The sequence below is a fragment of the Scomber scombrus genome, chromosome 5, assembly GCF_963691925.1.
Source record: "Scomber scombrus chromosome 5, fScoSco1.1, whole genome shotgun sequence".
In the NCBI taxonomy this organism is placed as follows: Eukaryota; Metazoa; Chordata; class Actinopteri; order Scombriformes; family Scombridae; genus Scomber; species Scomber scombrus.
Window position 1 is genome coordinate 9,346,105 of NC_084974.1, and position 18,325 is coordinate 9,364,429.

At 40.3% G+C, this 18,325-nt stretch overlaps 2 protein-coding genes across 3 annotated transcripts; one reads left to right on the forward strand and one right to left on the reverse strand.

Moving 5' to 3' along the window:
* The first annotated feature begins 804 nt into the window (after positions 1-804).
* serpinh1b (serpin peptidase inhibitor, clade H (heat shock protein 47), member 1b) lies at positions 805-4,808 on the forward strand. Of its 2 annotated transcripts, XM_062418951.1 has the most exons (8): positions 805-893; positions 1,592-1,623; positions 2,359-2,505; positions 2,654-2,846; positions 2,971-3,241; positions 3,334-3,432; positions 3,572-3,804; positions 3,934-4,808. In XM_062418951.1, the coding sequence occupies exons 3-8, from the start codon at positions 2,387-2,389 to the stop codon at positions 4,234-4,236; spliced, it is 1,218 nt and encodes a 405-aa protein (XP_062274935.1). In that variant the 5' UTR covers positions 805-893; positions 1,592-1,623; positions 2,359-2,386; the 3' UTR covers positions 4,237-4,808. The 2 variants fall into 2 exon arrangements, with proteins under 2 accessions (XP_062274935.1, XP_062274934.1); XM_062418950.1 differs by lacking the exon at positions 1,592-1,623 and having other exon boundaries at positions 862-893.
* A 2,562-nt stretch (positions 4,809-7,370) lies between these two features.
* Positions 7,371-16,657, reverse strand: gucy2f (guanylate cyclase 2F, retinal). Its single transcript, XM_062418989.1, has 18 exons — positions 15,916-16,657; positions 14,536-14,837; positions 13,621-13,975; positions 13,420-13,504; positions 12,793-12,889; positions 12,420-12,545; positions 11,920-12,000; positions 11,475-11,651; positions 11,112-11,268; positions 10,784-10,933; positions 10,404-10,552; positions 9,957-10,120; positions 9,652-9,844; positions 9,383-9,557; positions 8,710-8,808; positions 8,503-8,597; positions 8,318-8,403; positions 7,371-7,455 (listed from the first exon to the last, which is right to left on the reverse strand). Exons 1-18 carry the CDS (start codon positions 16,655-16,657, stop codon positions 7,371-7,373), a joined length of 3,318 nt encoding a protein of 1,105 aa, XP_062274973.1.
* Positions 16,658-18,325: the final 1,668 nt, after the last annotated feature.

Below are 18,325 nucleotides of genomic sequence, written 5' to 3' on the forward strand. Positions count from 1 at the left end.
TTATCCTGACTAACTGTTCTGACAAGCTTTGTCAAGCAAGCAATGTTATGAAAACTCAATTTGTTTAAAATGCTCTTGTAAAAATTAGGAAATTAGGTCCTGTTCAAGACAAGACTTGAATCAAAGAAGTTTTTATGACAGTTGTCCTCCAATGCCCCATTCTTCAACCACCCTGCAATCAGCAGCCGAGTTACAGACGTGGCACTGTGGGTGTGGGGGAAGGGCTGGAGACTTTGAAACTTCTGTGAAGCACAGCTACTAATGCATGGAGGTTTTACAGTTCTGGGCAGTTCCAAACAGTTTTGGGCAATGAAATAAAGGTTAATGAGTGAATACAATTATTGCTTTTCTTCATTCTATCTCAAGCACGTACCCATTCCCTGGTTTATGGCCTGCTGAGATTTCAACAGTATGTTGTCCCAGAAAGGCTCCTATTTAACAACTGCAAACAACAGTTTAGTCATACCTGACATTTTCATGCATGAGAATCATTTATTTCTTATAAAACACAATCTAATTTCCATCTTTTACATATGATGAAACCACTGCTAGAGATTAAGTCAGCATTAGGACCGAGCATATGGGCCTGGGACGTACTTTTTCTCATCAGCAGCCACAGCTGACCCAGAATCAGATTTTTCACTGAGTTCCTGTCTGGATCAGCAGACCAGTGCTGAGGAGTTAAATTGAGCCAACCCCTCTCATTCCAGCCTGTGTGGTTCCAGGGGGACGTCCCAGCTCCCAGCTTCCTGAGGAAACCCAGACACCCTCATTTGAATATCCCATTCCCACTTCTAGAAAGTTCTGTCCCAGGATATATAGAGCCGGAGAGGCTATCGCAGTTACACTTTCCACGGGACACAACTCAGAAGAATCCTACGAATCTGTGCCAGGTAAGGCTTAAACTAAAACCTTCTTTGTTTTCAGGAAGGAATGCAGAGAGACGGTGAATGGGGTCCTTTGTTTGTGTGGTTTAAAGTTACAGCACAGCTTTTTTCCTTTTTAACCAGTTTGAAACTGTTATCGCTGACCGTTTAAGAATATTTAGTTTGTCTGTAGGTAGGAAAATGAACTTCAGTTTGTTGGCACAGTTTTTTTTTCAAGCAGCGTGTCCATGCGTGATGATAATAAAGCTTTTTTGGCTCTTGCATGGCACTCTTTTGCCATCTGTGCAAATGCATTCAATGTAAACAATTTCGTTAAAGGAAAATACTACATTATGCACCCAATCTGCCCTAAAAAAAAAAAAAAAGAAGAACTCTTATCGGTCACTTCTGATGTGGTTCAAATCTGTCTTCTGGAACTTAATGCTTCTCAACCGTGGCACATCTGATTGGATGAAAGTTTTTTTTCTGGGTCACACACAGCCAATGAAAAACATTTACGTGTCTGACTGTGAATGAGTAATGAGTAACAATTATAGAAATTAATATGAAATGTTTGTAGTCTAAAGATTTTAAAGTGGGAGATAAAGATAGAACAGAGAATCTAGAAATCATAGACTTCGAAAAAAAGTTTTGGCTCCATCAGAGCCTGCAATGTTGTATGCCTGCTCTGTGTAGATTATTATAGTACACCTCTTGTCTTTCAGAATGAAAATCGCAGTCATGAAAACATCTCAAGGTATCCGAGTATGATTTCGCAGTGTCACAAATATATGAATACAAAGACGCAGACGCAGACATCAGATCCTGATTCACATTCAAAATGGAAAAGAGGCATCAGAGACGTGTTCAGAGATGCCAGTGCAGCTTGTTCTTTAAAGCCTCAGGCTATGCATTAGATGCTTTGTGATGGGATTATATATATATAGCCTGCAGGCACATACCCATCTCTTGGAAAAAGATAGCTTGGAGCAACACAGAACAACTACAAAGAACATATAAAAGTATATATCAAAGACCTCATGTTAACACAGTCAAACTGTGATAACTTCATTTCTGATCCGTATTGCTGAGTTCAGTTTGCATCAATTACAAAAGAGAGAACAGGGAGGCGTCATATTTCAGCTTTGTGTCAGTGCAGAGCTTCACTCTGAGTGGATTGCAGCTGAGCCGCAGTAGCTGCTGACGTGGCGAGGAACATGTCTGCCTAAAACTGGAGGCGTCCTGTGTGGGCTGAACCAACTCCCTGCTACACCTACAGCCTCACCTCCCAATCACAGTCCACGTCCTGGCCTTTTCACATTTTCCCTCTGCAAAAACATAAATTAATGATGATTTATTTATTCCCCAGACTCACTCTGATGATACACCACACTCAGTACATACAATATACAATTTTAAGTGTTTACTAAACCAAATAATGTTAATTATGAGTATTTAAACTCTTTCTGTTACTTTTCTCCCTTTTTTACAGGCCACAGCTGCTTTTGGAGACAGACAGGATGTGGTTGACTAACTTAGTAGCTATTTGTCTGCTGGCCCTCTTGGCCTCTGCAGAGGACAAGAAGCTGAGCAGTCATGCCTCCACGCTGGCTGACAACAGTGCCAACCTGGCTTTCAGGTCTGTTAATCTAATAAAAAATATGTATATTATGACAATTGTAACATAAAGCAGCCTGATTATAGTCTTAATAATTCCCTTGGATGTGCTTAAGCACTTTTCTAGTGACATGAAAACACATGTAAATAAATGGTCTTGTGATTTTCAGCCTCTACCACAACATGGCAAAGGAGAAAGACACAGAGAACATCATCATCTCTCCTTTGGTGGTGGCTTCCTCCCTGGGGATGGTGGCTCTTGGTGGCAAGGCGGCCACTGCCTCCCAGGTCAAAACCGTCCTGAGTGCAGACAAACTGAAGGATGAGCATCTACATGCAGACCTCTCTGAGCTTCTCTCTGAGGTAAGTATGATAATATTAAATAAACCTGTCAGCCTTAAAAAATCCATTTTGGCATCAGTCTAGACCTTCTGTGCTTCTCAATATTGCATGCTTGTCACATACTTTATGTGCTGCTCATTTCCAGGTGAGTGATGCCAAAACACGCAACACAACCTGGAAGATCAACAACCGCCTCTACGGCCCCAGCTCTGTCTCCTTCGCCGATGACTTTGTGAAGACCAGCAAGAAGCATTACAACTATGACCACTCTAAAATAAACTTCAGGGACAAGAGGAGCGCGATAAACTCCATCAATGAGTGGGCAGCCAAGTCGACAGATGGCAAGCTGCCTGAGGTCACCAAGGATGTGCAGAATGCAGATGGAGCCATGATTGTCAACGCCATGTTCTTCAAGCGTAAGAATGAATAGCATCTTTTATTCAGAGGCTGGTTGGAAATGTCAGAAGAGTATGCAAATGTGTAACCAAGTCCATGTTTTGTCCTACAGCTCACTGGGATGAGAAGTTCCATGAAAAGATGGTGGACAACCGTGGTTTCCTTGTTACCCGCTCATTCACTATTAGTGTTCCCATGATGCATCGTACTGGTGAGTTTCACAAAGGACTTTGATCTTTTTTAAAATCTTATTTTCTTCTTGGAAACTGATTTGAATATCAAGCAAGGTTAGGGTTAGGTTAGGGTTAGGGTTATCTCTGCTTGGTCTGATTGCTCTGATTGCTCTGAAGGTCTCTATGACTTCTACGAGGACACAGAAAACCGCATCTTTTTGCTGAGCATGCCTCTGGGCAAGAAGCAGGCCTCCATGATCCTCATCATGCCCTACCACCTGGAGCCCCTGGAGCGCCTGGAGAAACTCCTGACCAGGAAGCAGGTGGACACTTGGATCAGCAAGATGGAGAACAGGGCCGTGGCCATCTCCCTCCCCAAAATCTCTATGGAAGTCAGTCACAACCTGCAGGTAAATGGTCACAATTTGATCTACTGAGAAAGGAAGTGACAATATGAAGCTCAAATCATGCAATGTAATCTGAAATCACTCAAAAACCCTTGGTGTTAAACACTTCTGTGTGTTTTTGTATGTGTTCAGAAACATCTGGGTGAACTGGGCCTGACTGAGGCTGTGGACAAAGCCAAGGCTGACCTGTCCAACATCTCTGGAAAGAAAGACCTCTACCTTGCCAACGTCTTCCATGCATCAGCCCTGGAGCTGAACATTGACGGAAACCCGTACGACACCAGCATCTTCGGCACTGAGAAGTTGAGGAACCCCAAACTCTTCTATGTAGATCATCCCTTCATCTTCCTGGTGAAGGACAACAAGACCAACTCTATCCTGTACATCGGCAGAGTTGTTAGACCCAATGGAGACAAGATGCGTGATGAGCTATAATGTTGATTTTATGAGCTGTAGTGGATAGGTTTGATATTTGTGAAATTATGGCAAGAAACAGCGTGTGTGTGACCCTTTAAAAAAAATGTTGGTACCTCAAGAGCACATTCCAATAGAAGCCTGTATACTGAATATCTGAGCTAACTGCTTTTAGACACTAAACATTGGATTGAATTACCCCCTTGAATTGACTAACACAAACATGTGGCTCACTCAAGATTTCCATAAGCAAACATGCTTATATTAAGTATGGTCTCCTTTTCTTACATCCTGTTTTGCTAGTATCGGTTAGCCTTTGATCCACATGTGCTTTCATGCAATATCTTTAATGTTTAAAGAAAAAAAGATCTCTGCACAAACTTGTTTTACAGTTCTGTGTCATTTCTTCCGTCTTTTCTTTTTTACCTTGCCCCCCATCTGCACTGAATCATTCCTCTGCAATGACCTGAGCTTGCATTGGAAAGGTATGGCATCAAACATTTGACGCCATACTGTGTCATTTTGTTGCTCAAGGTATTTTCCACTATCAGGCTGTTGGAATTGTGTGATTATGAAATGTGTTCATTTTTCAATAAAAATAAAGAAAAAATCTTTATGTGGCTGTGCTCTTCCTATAATAGTCTGAATATAATTGAAATACAGTTGATACAGTCCCTTGATGAACAGTGGAATGTGAGACTGCAGGAGTTAACATCTAAAAAGAAAAGGATAACAATCTTTCCAGCCGGCTGGAGGTCAAACAGTCCTCTCAGGTCTGGAATGTATGTAAGGATTTAACAATGAGGGCTCTTTCCTTTCTCTGATCTGACAAATAAGCAGAGAATGCTGAGGTTCACTTGTTGAACCACCAGTAGCCTAAATAATAAGGTCAGTGAGACCTTTGTTTGGATTTTCTCAACAGAGGAAAGGCACACTTTGTGAAAATGCAGAAACTGGAGGGCAGGGTCCTCATGGTGAATAGGAAACTCAAAATTAAAGCTTATGATTAAAAACTGCATCGTAGGTTGGGGGAAAAAAATCAAAAACATATTTTTCATACAGTTCAAGCATTATCTTCAGACTTTTTTTGACAGGATCAAAATTCCATCAAATAAAAATGTCAAAGAATGCAGTAACCATGAAAATCTTGAACCCCTTGTAATGTGTGACGAGAGCCACAGCGCTGCCCTCTGGTGACAAAAAGTAAAAGGACTGACTCCCCTGTAAGAAAAGACAAACTATAGAGATGTTATAAATGAATATTTTAATTATTGTTGTTATATTTTTTATGTCATATTTATATACATATGGTACTTTAACATACAGAACAAATAACAACATAAATTACACAATGTACATGTTTCTGACAGATTTTGCTGTTGTTGTGTACACCAAGCACTGAATTAAGCTACCCTATTGTCTATATGATGGGATATATATCGGAGATTCTTTCCAAAAATACTGTAGGAAAATAAAAACTACCGAACAAGTTCATTAAATATTCTTAAATGTCAAGAGGTGAAGTGGCATTAAATCAAAAACAGAAATAAACTCCTACCAAATATTTTTTTTTTTTTTTAATTTTTGTATTTATTTATCCTAATATTTTTGGTTTGTGCTCTCATTTATTCCTGTTTATGCTTTGTTGAATTGCTGTGGACTTTACATCTTTGTTTAAACACTAGATGGTGCTCTCTGATGGGTGCACAGCTCTCAGACCATGTTTCAAACATATCATGTTTCTGTGAGGGAAAATATATCTGAACATCTTGGGAAAGAAAAAAAGCCTCTACATATTTGTAGCAGACCTTTTATATAGTAGTTCAGCATCAAGTGTGGTGGGGATCAACTGTAACACTGCTAGATGTGACTGACGTTGAACACACAATGTACTCTTCCATGCTTAGAAATAAACTGTGTGTAAATATTAATTAGCAATTTCTCGTCAAGACATTTTGGCTGCTGTTCTAAATGAAATTGCTGTGTGAGCAGGCACGCACAGATTGTGTTCTTCTTTTGTGATTATATTAAACAAAGGCTGTCAACTTGAGATGACATACACAAAAAATATTTTTAAGTTTTCATACTGCTGTAATGTTGAAAAAAAATTGCCATTTAAAAAAACGTTCCCAATCAGCTGTACTTCGCATAATTTATGATTTTGTATTACTGATAGTAAACAAATAAAGCAAGAGTATCATATCATTTACAGAAATTCACAACAACCTACTGCATTCAGTTTATTTTAACAAGAATTATAGGTGCGTTACAACTGCATCAGTGGAATAAATCAGTGACCAATTTAAAATTTGGGATTTTAGAGAATTTCAAGGTCCTTTGTCTCATTAAAGGACCTTAAAATCCAATTGACTATAAATGAAAAGTAAAAGAAACATCATTTTCATTACTTTAGTTGCATTGCCATTACTTTCCTGACAGCTTAAAATAAATTATATTTAAATAATTTGTAGGACTTGACCAACTCTTCCTCGTCCTTTTGCTCTAACCTTCAGCTCTTCTTTCCACATACAGTGGAAATAAGGGGCAAATTTATATTTTTATCCTCTGATTATTATATACAAATAGCAGCTTTTGCCTCCAACTTTTGGTGGCTAATAACATATAATATTCAGCCATAGCTAAGTAACAGCCTCGGCCCCACAAATCTATTATGAGCGTTCATGACACACTACAAAAAAAAAAAAAAGACAACATGTTAGTACCAGAAAAAAGATAACATTTCATTTTGAAATAGGCGTTTGGGGCATATAATCTTCCGATGGGTGAACCTCTTGTTGCCCAGAAATAGGTGACCACTCAGTGGCCAGTGAGTGCAGAGAGGAGTGGATGAGTGCATCCTTCATTAAGGAGTGGTGCACCTTCCCGTGCTACTGGCAGTAGGTACATAGGCAGGTAATGCGACAACTCTCATTACATTAGCACCATCGTGTTGTGCTGTGTCGGCTGCAGGCAGATTAGCTAGTCGATGGACAATCCTCTTAAAGAAGTCTGCATTAAGCCACAGTTAGAGGCTGGGTGGTGCTCTCTGTCCTCTTCTGCCTGCCCCCTCCCAGCTCTGTATCTGGATCCTCCCCGATGCTCCTTCCCCTCCTCTGGTTTTGTTTCTTTCACATATTTCCTTCTCTTGCTCTCATTCAGATCTTATGTTTGTCCACCTGCCTGTTGGCCTTGCGAAAATGGGTCTTGATCTCCTCTGTCACCATCTCCTGCCAGTTGTCCCTGATAAAGACAGAACTTACAGTTATGACCATTATTACACTTTACAGAGATGTTAGTTTAAACGCAGAGCTCTGGGATCGCAACACATGAAAATACTACAAAAGCGTCACACAAAGCACACAAAAAAAACAATTGCTGCCACAATTACAGCAAAACAAGTAAGTGTTAGAGTAGAGTGTAGAGTGATCCATGAAATAAAAGTGAATTAACAAAACAAAGACGGCTTTCTCGAATCTGCTTAAGAAGAAGTAGTAGTTGATAAGATCAGGAGATTAATGAGACTAGTAGATCAGAAAGCAATCAATAAGATTTAGACATCAATGAGAAGAAACTGTGTGTGTGTGTGTGTGAGTGTGTGTGTGTGTGTGTGTGTGTGTGTGTGTGTGTGTGCGTGCGTGTGTGTGAATGCTCAGAGGTCTTTGAATTGAGAGCCATAAAAACCACTGCTAACATCAAACTGACAAGCCACAGTAACATTTCCACAGCACAACACCAGCTGGCATGCAGGTCTACCTCTTCCACTTTGGACTAAGAGGGTCAAGCCTTTTTCTCAGCTTTCTTTCTCTTGTACGCAGCTATATCCTCAGGGTTCAGCCCGTGATTGTCTTCCCTGAGGCAATATGTGGATAGTGGCAGTTTGCATGTCAAATATTGAAGTAACTATTAAAAATCTCATCATCAAACATCTCTCAATACGTAGCAGTGAACTCAGGTGTAAAAACAACAAAAGATTTTCCAACCAAACTCAATACTTTTAGTTTTACATCAGATGAGAGGTGTCCACATACATCATCATTTTTGTGCATCAATACTACATGTCAAAGAACTAATAAAAAGGCTGACGGTGGAGCTGGGATCTTACCCTGGTTTGATCTCTGGTGGTTTTGGCAAAGGCTTTGTAAAGTTAGTTTTCCCCACAAGCCAGTATGTCTCTTCAATACCTTTACCCTAGAAAAAAATTTACATTTTTATGTATGTAAGTATAATATGCAAATGTGACATTTACAAGACCTAAACTCCAAACACTAAGGGTAATTGAAATGTTACCTTCAGCTCTGTCTTGCCCCTGACCTCTATTTTATAACCTTCATTGAGAGAATGGAGGATCTTCACAGTGGTCATATTCACATGGATTCTATAAGCTGAGGGAAGAAGACAAGAAAGAAACGAAGATAGAATACAATTATATTAGACCAAAGCAAATCATGAAACAACACTCCAAAACATAAGAGTTATGATAACAGTATTACTCACGCAGCCCAGTGGATTCCATACGAGAGGCAGTGTTGACGGTGTCTCCAAAAAGGCAGTACCGAGGCATAGTCAGACCTACCACCCCAGCAACACACGGCCCTGCAAATACATATTTACAAAAGAGACATTCTATAAGAAAAGACGTTTTATAAACTACATCAACACATATGTAGAGAAATGCCTGTTTTCAGTTTTTGATCCATCTGTCTATAGGGACTGGATGTGACACAAACTGTTACTGTGTTGACAGCTAACAATATAAAACCTTGGTTGATTCCTGTGGTACCAAGGAATATTTTAAGGAATATTAATGTACACTCTTCTTATTATTTTCAGTATTTTTTCTAGCCGCATTCTTTCCCAGCGTGAGCCAGCACACTGAAAATGTAGGAATGACCACCTGTTTCAGGCAGCTGGTGCAGCCAACACTCAAGCCTTATTTTGACTGCAAAAGTGATGGATGAGTCCAAATGGCACCTCTGAGATGGACTGAAGACAACATGAGCAGTTTACGTGCCAATATGTCAAAATGAATCCAACAATCACCAGTCGCTATAAATAAGAACAACCATTCTTTCATAATCTGCAATGGGTATTGGATCACCTGCTCAAATGGAGCAGAAGGTTGTAATTTCAACAGTGTCATGAGGACTCTGGCTTTGTTCAGGCTCACCTGAGTGGATTCCTATGCGTATCCTGACGGGCACGTCTGGCATGTGCCGCATATGGAAGGTTCCGACTGAGCTGAGGATGTTCAGAGACATGTTGGCGATCTCAGCAGCGTGCTTGTTGCCGTTTCTCTTGGGCAGACCTGATGCTACCATGTAAGCGTCACCAATGGTCTCCACCTAGATAATGTCAACATTGAATAAACCAGACACACAATTTTTCGACCACACAAGCAGAAAATGTGTATACTCTGCGTATTGAGCGCTCTCTGACCTTGTAGACGTCATGGTTACTGAGCACAGCGTCAAACAGAGTGTATAGGTCATTGAGAAGGTCCACCACCTCGATGGGATCACTGAGGGAGGAGATGGTGGTGAAACCCACAATGTCACTGAAGTAGATTGTCACCTGGTCAAAGTACTCTGGCTCCACTGTGGCGCCGGTCTTCAGAGCTTCGGCCACAGAGCTGAAGGGCAGAAGAACAAAATGTATGTAAGTTATATTAAGATTTGTGAATTCAGGCTTGTTAAAATGTTCAGGTTTTGCTCATTTTTGGGGTTGCTTGTGCGCTGACTCACGGTGGGAGCATCTCAGACAGCAGTTTCTCTGTTCTGTGTTTTTCCACCTCCAGCTCCTCTGTTCTCTCTCTGATGAGGTCCTCCAGGTTGGAGCTGTACTGCTCCAGCATCCTCAACATAGAGTCAATGATGTTGGTCTTCTTACCCTTGTTGATTATCTTGAACTAATTGTAAAAAAAAAAAAAAAAAGAATTATGTTAAACATCTTTTTGTTTCTTTGATGTATAATTTGAAGTTTGGGGAATGCTTGAATGTTACAGAACAAATGGTGATGGCATCAGTTTGTTTTGGGTATTTAGTGAAGAATAGAGTTAAAAAAAAGTAGAAGGTAATAAAACAATGTAAAAATGTATGCTTACTCTTCAAATGTGTTTATATAAGTACTGTAAAGATAGCTGCTTATGGGCTCAAATCAATTAGGCCACAATAGTGTCTCCACAAATGTACCCTGTCAAATATCTCATCAAAGTTTGGTCTTCGGTCAGGCTGTTCGCTCCAGCACTGCTTCATCAGCTGTATACACTCCAGAGGAGCCTGGTCCGGGGCCACAGTGGGGCGGCACATTGGAGGAGGCTTCTTCACCTTCCGGATGACCTCTGGTGAGGAGATGGAGGAGATGGGTGATATGAATCCAACAAAGTATGTAGCATTCTAGTTTTGACATTAGTCAAACTGCTGCACTAGTATGAACTCTGCTGCATGGCAGAAATGGAAAAACATGACAGCCAAACATAAATCGAACACAAATGTTATAAATATTGGTAATATGTTCCTGAAATCTACATGTTAGTTTAGTCTCAAACTAAAAACAGGGAAAATCTGCACACCATCGGCTGTTAGACCCAGCATGCAGTACGGTGGCCCTCTGACCACCACTTCCTGGAGGATGATGGAAAAACTGTACACATCTCCCTTGTAGGTCCCTTTACGAGAGTTTGCAAGGTCTCTCAGGAACTCTGGAGCTGTCCAAAATAGATCTGAGAAGAGCAAAGAAAAGATTTTGAACTAGGGTGGGAATATGATACCTGTTACTACCAACTGTAATAAATTACAGCTATTGCTTTGTTCAGCTTCTGTGTACAAGAATGTGCTGTACATACAATATAGTATTTAGTGAACAGCATTGAGAGCCCTTTTTTTCACAGTAGACCTTACCTTCAGGTGGAGGTTCTTCTATAGGAGCTTTCTGAGACTCCAGCAGCTCATTAAAGCCGTAGTCTGTAATCTTAAGGACAAAACGCCCGTCTACCACACAGTTACAAGATTTTAGTCGGCCATGAGGGAAATCCCTGTGATGAAGGTATTTCATACCCTGAAAATACAATATGTTATCAGTTTTGTTTTGTGCAAAGTAAATATAACACCATATATATATATACAGTATACACATACACAAACTGTATGAGCCTGCTAGAATAATGGTAGGAACCATTAGTTATTATAAAACTGCCATGATGACATACAGAACATGCAACAAAGGGTCCAGGATATCATTACCTACAGTGTATTGGTGTTTACCTTGATGAGGTCAAGCACAAGTGAGGACTTGAACATCCAGTCTAGTTTAACGTCCTCGTTCCTCAGCAGGTCCTGCAGACTGCCCCGCGAGCAGTGCTCTGTCACCACCGCAAACATGGAGACGTCCGCAAAGAAGCCCAGGAAGGGATTCACATTCTCGTTTCTCAGGTCCTTCATCTGAGAAAGCAGATAAACATGTTTATGGACGGAAGATAAGAGGGATGTTAAGATTAACACCAATTAACACCATGTTAATCAATAGTTTAAGACTAGAATTGCAGACAACTATGTTTGACATATTGATCACACAGGATAACACAAATTACATACCGTATGCATTTCATGTATGACATTTGAGGAGCTTTTACAAACCATCTTATTACAGTGCAAATACAGTTTTGTGTGCCAGTGTTTTTATTTCACAGGTCAAGATATGTTGCTCTACCTTGGTGAAAATCTTTGTGGTGCTCTGTTTCACCTCCTTGAAATGCCCCTCCTCAAATTTTTTCAGCCACACCCAGTCGCCCTGGAAGAGTGTGAGTGTCCATTATTTCACCATTTCTCAACAATAACATATGGAAATAAAAACATATTAAAATGCCTAATTTTACTAATGGCTGTCCGTCTTCCTTCCCCAAAATTATATGTGAGTATTTGTTTGTGGATACAATCCCGATCCTTCATTACAAGTCTAGATTTAACATGATGGTACAAAATAAGTCATTTTATAAACATTAAGAAAATAAAACAAACAAACAAAGAAACCTGAACCAAGACTCAGAATCTTGCTGCAATTGGATGACATTGTTATGAAGAACTTTACAATTAGAAACCTTCCTAACATCCCTTCATACAATTTCTCTGCCTCTTTAGGTTTATAAAAATGTGTTGCCTTCAGAGTCCAGTAAAGGAAATAAGTGCAGTGATGCATTCAGTGTAACCTACCTCATACACAGCAACATTGGTGGTCTCATGAGTTGCTGTTTGCATGCTGGTCATAGATTGAGAGGGGTCTGCAGAATTCTCCTCCAGAGCGCCTATACAATCATTCAGATCCTCTAAAGTGATTTTCTGTGTGCGAATTCAGACATGAGAAGAAGCCTTAAAACACAGATTTATACTTGCAGACTACGAGTGTTGAATATGTGAGTCCAAAACAATCAAATAAATAAATATTTAAACTGGGCATAATGATCCATATATGTATATTAACAATAGGAAAAGGAAGAAATGATTGTGTACTTTGTGCTCTGAAATGAATGGATAAAAAATGGACAGTGCATGTCATGGGCTAAGGTTTGATATCGTCATTGCTTACCTTCTTGCTAAGCTGAGGGTTAATGAAAGTAAGATCCTCTAAGGTCAGCAGGATCCGATTGGGACCTTTGACAAGCTGGATTTGTTGAAGTCTCCTCCTGCCAATGAAATTCAGAGAAAATAAGGAACTCTATTCATCCAATGGCTACAGGTTTCCGAAAATGATCTCAGAAATCATCTTTGGAGCAAAGAAAGATTACGAACACAGAACAACTAATTTCAATTTATTTCAATTCTCTCTTGCTTCCACTCACCACTCGCGATTATTTACCAGTGGCAAAGACTCAAACACCTACATGAGTTTCTATCATTTTACTTTAAGATGTATTTACTTTGTTACTTATATCATTGAAAACTTAAGTAGTTGATCACCAGAACAAGGCTGTTTATAACCACTGTCCAGCAGCTCTTCCCTTTTTACTTTGGAGATTATCTCTATTCTGCCTCATGCTTTTGGGGCTTACTCTCTCCTATTTTCTCTCCCCTCCTCTAAAACAAATCTATTATATAATTATCTTTAACGTCATACAATAAAGTGTTGAATGAATGCATCGTGTCTCATATAAAATGATTCAACTCAAAATTGGTGAGAAAGCATAAGGATGAATATACAGAGCTGCTGATGTACCTGATGTAAATACTTATTCCGAGCCCTCCTACAGCCAGAATGAAGATGACAGCAAACACCACAATGATATAGATGACCTCCACACCTGGGGATGACAACAGGTAACTTGATGGAGTTGGAAATGAGGGCGAAAACACATCTATACAAACCCACGTTCACACTCAAATGAATGTATGCAGATGCCTGATCAACGCCTCTTACCCCCTGTGCAGATATCAGTCGGATCGAACCAGCAGCTGGAATCAGACGGCGGAGGGGATCCTCCTGGGAAATTTATGGACCTCCCAGCAAAGCTAAGCACTCCGGACGCGAGATCCACCAGATAGGTCTGGTACAGTTGGCCCCCTGTTTTGTCAGTGTCCAGGATGACGTAATTGGTTTTGACATCACCATCGGTATCCACCTGGATCTTCTGGTTGAAGCCATCAAAGGTAGTGTTCTTTGTAAAGTAGGCCAGGTTTGAGCCTGACAGCTGCATGCCTGCTCTCCTAGCATTGCTGATGGAGTTGGCCACCAGATAGATGCTGTTATAGATGGTCCCAAATAGTGGATTAACCTGCAAGGCACAGTAGGAGTTGTTAGCAGAGACACATGATGATGTATTAGAATGTTATTTAAACAATTTTATATTGCCCTTTCTAGAAATGTAGAGCAACAAATGAACTGTTTCAGAATCAAGTTCATATAAAATATTTCTGGTACCATAAGCAATAAGCACAAGTTCAAATAAGATTTATTTGTGATAATAGTAATTCCGTATATGCTATGATGAAAGACAACAGGAAACCCATAATCTTATGCTAATTATTGGGCTTCTGTACTCATTAAAAAATCCAGAAAATAATGATAAAAAATAGACGATCCTCACTGTGTTTTCCCAGACTGTTTCCTTGTGGATATGAGGTGAAGGGGTAACTTTGGAAAATACCCTTGCTTTGTCAAACTCAGACTGATTTATATTAGTTTTGGCTAAATTTTAGACTATAAACACCTGGGTCTGTGGATTTTGTCCCTATTCTCTTACACTGCAGTCGGGCTTGAAAAAACTTGGCTTGACTTTAAAAATCATGAACCTATCCTTTATTCACTGGCATGACATCCTGATGACATTCCTACCTGCTCTGGCTGCACAGGTAGTGTCACTTCCTCACTCCTCTTGGCTGCAGTGTACGCCTCATTGAAGGACAAGGGCTCAGAGGCCACAGTGATAGTGAGCACAGCATCATAGGCCTCCCTCAGCCTGCTGTTGTTTTTCAGGGGGAAGTAGGAGACGTTGGTGTAGGGCACACTGAAGTGTAGAGTGTCGTAGGGCACAAAAACATACTTCCCTGAAGTCAGACCCAATTCATGTGCCTTGAGAAGAAAAGTAGCCTGCTGCTCCCCTCCAACCAGGACAGAGTGCATGCACATGATGATAACTGAAACAGACAAATAGAGATCACTTACTAAAATACTGTTACAAGTAAATGTCCCACACTCAAAATCCATAGTTAAGTAAAAGTATGGAGTGTGGAGATAGTTTGACAATATTAATTACGTAGATTAGTCTGGTGTTTCCCAATCTAGGGGTCGTGCCCCCTCTGAAGGTTCATAAAAGAAATCTGAATAATGATAAATAATGGGGAGGGTTAGGGTTAGGGTTAGAATATAAAATGTTCTCAATATTTTGTATTAATAATTTGGATTTTTCTCAGTGATTGAAGTGGTGAAATAATTGATAATTGTACCTCTTTGGGCCTAGAACATTTCTCTAAATAAAATAATCTGAGTTTAATCTTTATCATTGCGTTCTTTTTTTATTTTGTTTTTTTGTTTGTTTGTGTGTTTTGTAAAATCATAATGTGAACAGTAACTATATGTCAGATGACAAATATAGTAAACAGCAAATGTTTTCATGTGAATCGAGTGGAGCAGAATGAAGTGTATCATGGAAATACTCAAGTAAAGTACACATTACAATTGCCCTTATATACAGTTACTTTCCATCATGTGAGTTGACTTGATCTACTTTTTATAAACTTTACTTTATTTGAATTTGAATGTATTTTTATTTGGTTGAAATGACTTATCAGTGTTGATCAAACTAACAAACCCAATCACTATCCCTCCCTGTTCATCTTAACCACAAGGTGAAATCTGCAGTATCAAAATGGCTTCCTGGTCAGATGGTTAGAGTATTAAATCCTCTGTAGGCTACTATTGGCCTAGATGAAGTGTGGAGCTGCTGGGATGAGAGAATATTCTGTTGGAGCAGATCAGGACAGCTGATGGCTTCTTATTTTTTGCAAGCATGCAAGTTCTTCACCTGTCATAGACTCTTTGATTCAACCACGTTTCATATAGCAGTAGTCATATGTCATTTATTCTTAAAGCTCATTGAGTCTGAGTTGTTCATGGGTGGCTCTATGGCAATTTTAACCCACTTGGTTTCTTCCTTTAGTATCACTGTAACATATCTGATCATAATGATCTTATAGAACATTTTATCAGACTCACCCCTGATCTGTCCTGCATCTTGAATCCTCCTCATTGTGCTCTCCACCTCTGTCTCATTTAAACCCATAGATGTAACCAGGCCAACGGCGAGCCCCTTATTCCTCAGAGCAGTAGCCACTCTCTGTGCGGTATCTATCCAGATATCCTCATTGGATGAGACCACCACAATGTTGGCCCACCTGAAGTGTTTAAACACGGTGAACAACACCTCAGTGGGAAACGGCACTGTCCTGGTAAATGTTGGGTATCCTGTGATGCGGTCCAGTTCAAAGTTAACACAGCCGTAAGAGAAGATGGCTTTATCCCAGTTCTTGGCCAGCAGTGAAGCTGCAGTACAGTATCCGGGGTTGGTGGGGCCCACAAACGCATCTGCCATCTTTTCGTAATAAATAAACGCAGTTAGAGCTCTGGAGGTTTCGCAAGGCTCCTGCAGAATGATGAAGTCCATTTTCACGCCTAGATCCAGATTCAGGTCTCCGTTTATCCTGTTTACAGCGAGCCTGGCAGCCGCAGCGGGCAGGGCCCTGTAATAGACAGGGTCGCAGTTCCAGGGCCCCAGGACCCCCACTTTGAATATCAAACAACGGACACAACAGGGGAACGTCAAAACTCCGAGGAGGACCCATAACAGAAAGTTAAAAAAGGGCAGCGTTGTTAAGGTTGGTCTGCTTTTAATGATGGGCATACATGGATGGTTAGACTCCCATAGCGACCCTCTGAAATTTGGAGGAATATTTTGCATTTTACTTCCAGTGTATCCGAGGGAGTGAATCTTTATGTTCACTATTGAATTATCAATCAGACCAGTGACACCTGCAAAACATAAAACAATGAGAGTTTTAAAAAATACTTTTCAAAGAGTAAGAAATGGCTGAATGAATAATTTCAACCACTTACCGTGTCTTTATTGCCATCAGGACAGCTTCAAGGTCCGATGAGACAGTCTTACAGGTGTCCTCTCGGGTCTGTGTTTCTGTCTCCACATACACACGTCACCTCATCATCCCCCCAATTTTTTTTTTTTACCTATTCAACTCCGAGGATGCACGGAGTCGCTGCCATGAAGACACTGCCAAGTCATTGTGTTTGGATTATGGGCTGAAAGTGACAGGCAGAGCTCGGGAGCTGCGTCTGTCACGTTTGGAGACAACTTCAGCACCCTGGAGAGCTATTTACGTCCCGCAGTCAGCGCCTCTAAAGGCTCCCGTGCGTTTCCACAAACAGGTCTGTACACAGGCAGCATATCCAGGTGAAAAAACACCTCTGGCCCCCGGGTTGCTTCACTCATGTGTATCGTTGATTACAAAGAAAAAAGAAAAAAGAAGAAGAAATTAAAAAAATCATATATTCCAAAGGGAGTTGGAATGAAAATCTTTTCCAATAATTAGTAGTCTCCACCAAAAAAAGAGACTTAAGTCAGTGAATGAAAATGGAAAAGTATTGGATGTATTATCAATATGGGAGGCCAGTGTCAGCTACAGGCCCATTCAATCAAATCCCTTCAAAGTGACCGGGGGCCAAAACGTAGGTGTTACTCACTAATCCATTTCAGTGAGGCACAATATAAGAGGATTGAAACGGGCCTTAGTGCACTCTAAAAGCTTTGTTATCAAGCTGGATTGGCAACAAGGCCTTTTACTAAAATTCAACACAGATATTTTTCTTTTTGCGTTTGCAGATCAGGTTGGATGAAATGATAGATGGTTAATTCAATTCACTATTATAAAATATACAAAACTGGTCTCACAATTTATAGACCCCACATGTGTACAGATGTTAAGGACACAAACATTTTCTGATCATCTTTGTCAGCCATAGGCTACTGCACAAAGACACTTGAACTGTGATTTAATTGGTCTAATATGCCAGCGGTAAAGCAGGTCCCACAGATTAAATGAATTTGAACCCTGGTGGAGAGGGAGTAATTAAAGATAACGAAGGGCTCTCCCTGTGGGTCCCCTGTGTTTGACTGTGTTTTGCCTGCGTCAGTCTTTTCAGCTCTTTTTTTTGGTTGAGAAGACTCCACCAGTGAGCAGCCTGGCAAATGAGACCAGGAACAGCTGGTTGCCACAACATCAACCATGGACTACAGTTTTAAAGGCAATACTTTGGCTGAATGGAAAGATGAAAAGAACCTATTGGATTCTGCAATGTTAGCTTGGTGATTTAACTGTTACTCAAATCATTATACAGCAAACTGCCACAAAAACAAACAACAAGACACACTGAGTTTATGTGCCTCCACTACAATCCAGACGTCATGCATTTTTATTGTTAAAGGGACTGCAAATAGCTATAAATTTGAGCCTGTACCATTTAGGTGACATGCTAAAGCTATTCAAATGTATGTATGTGTGTGTCTGTGTGTGTGTGTGTGTGTGTGAGAGAGAGAGAGAGAGAGAGAGAGAGA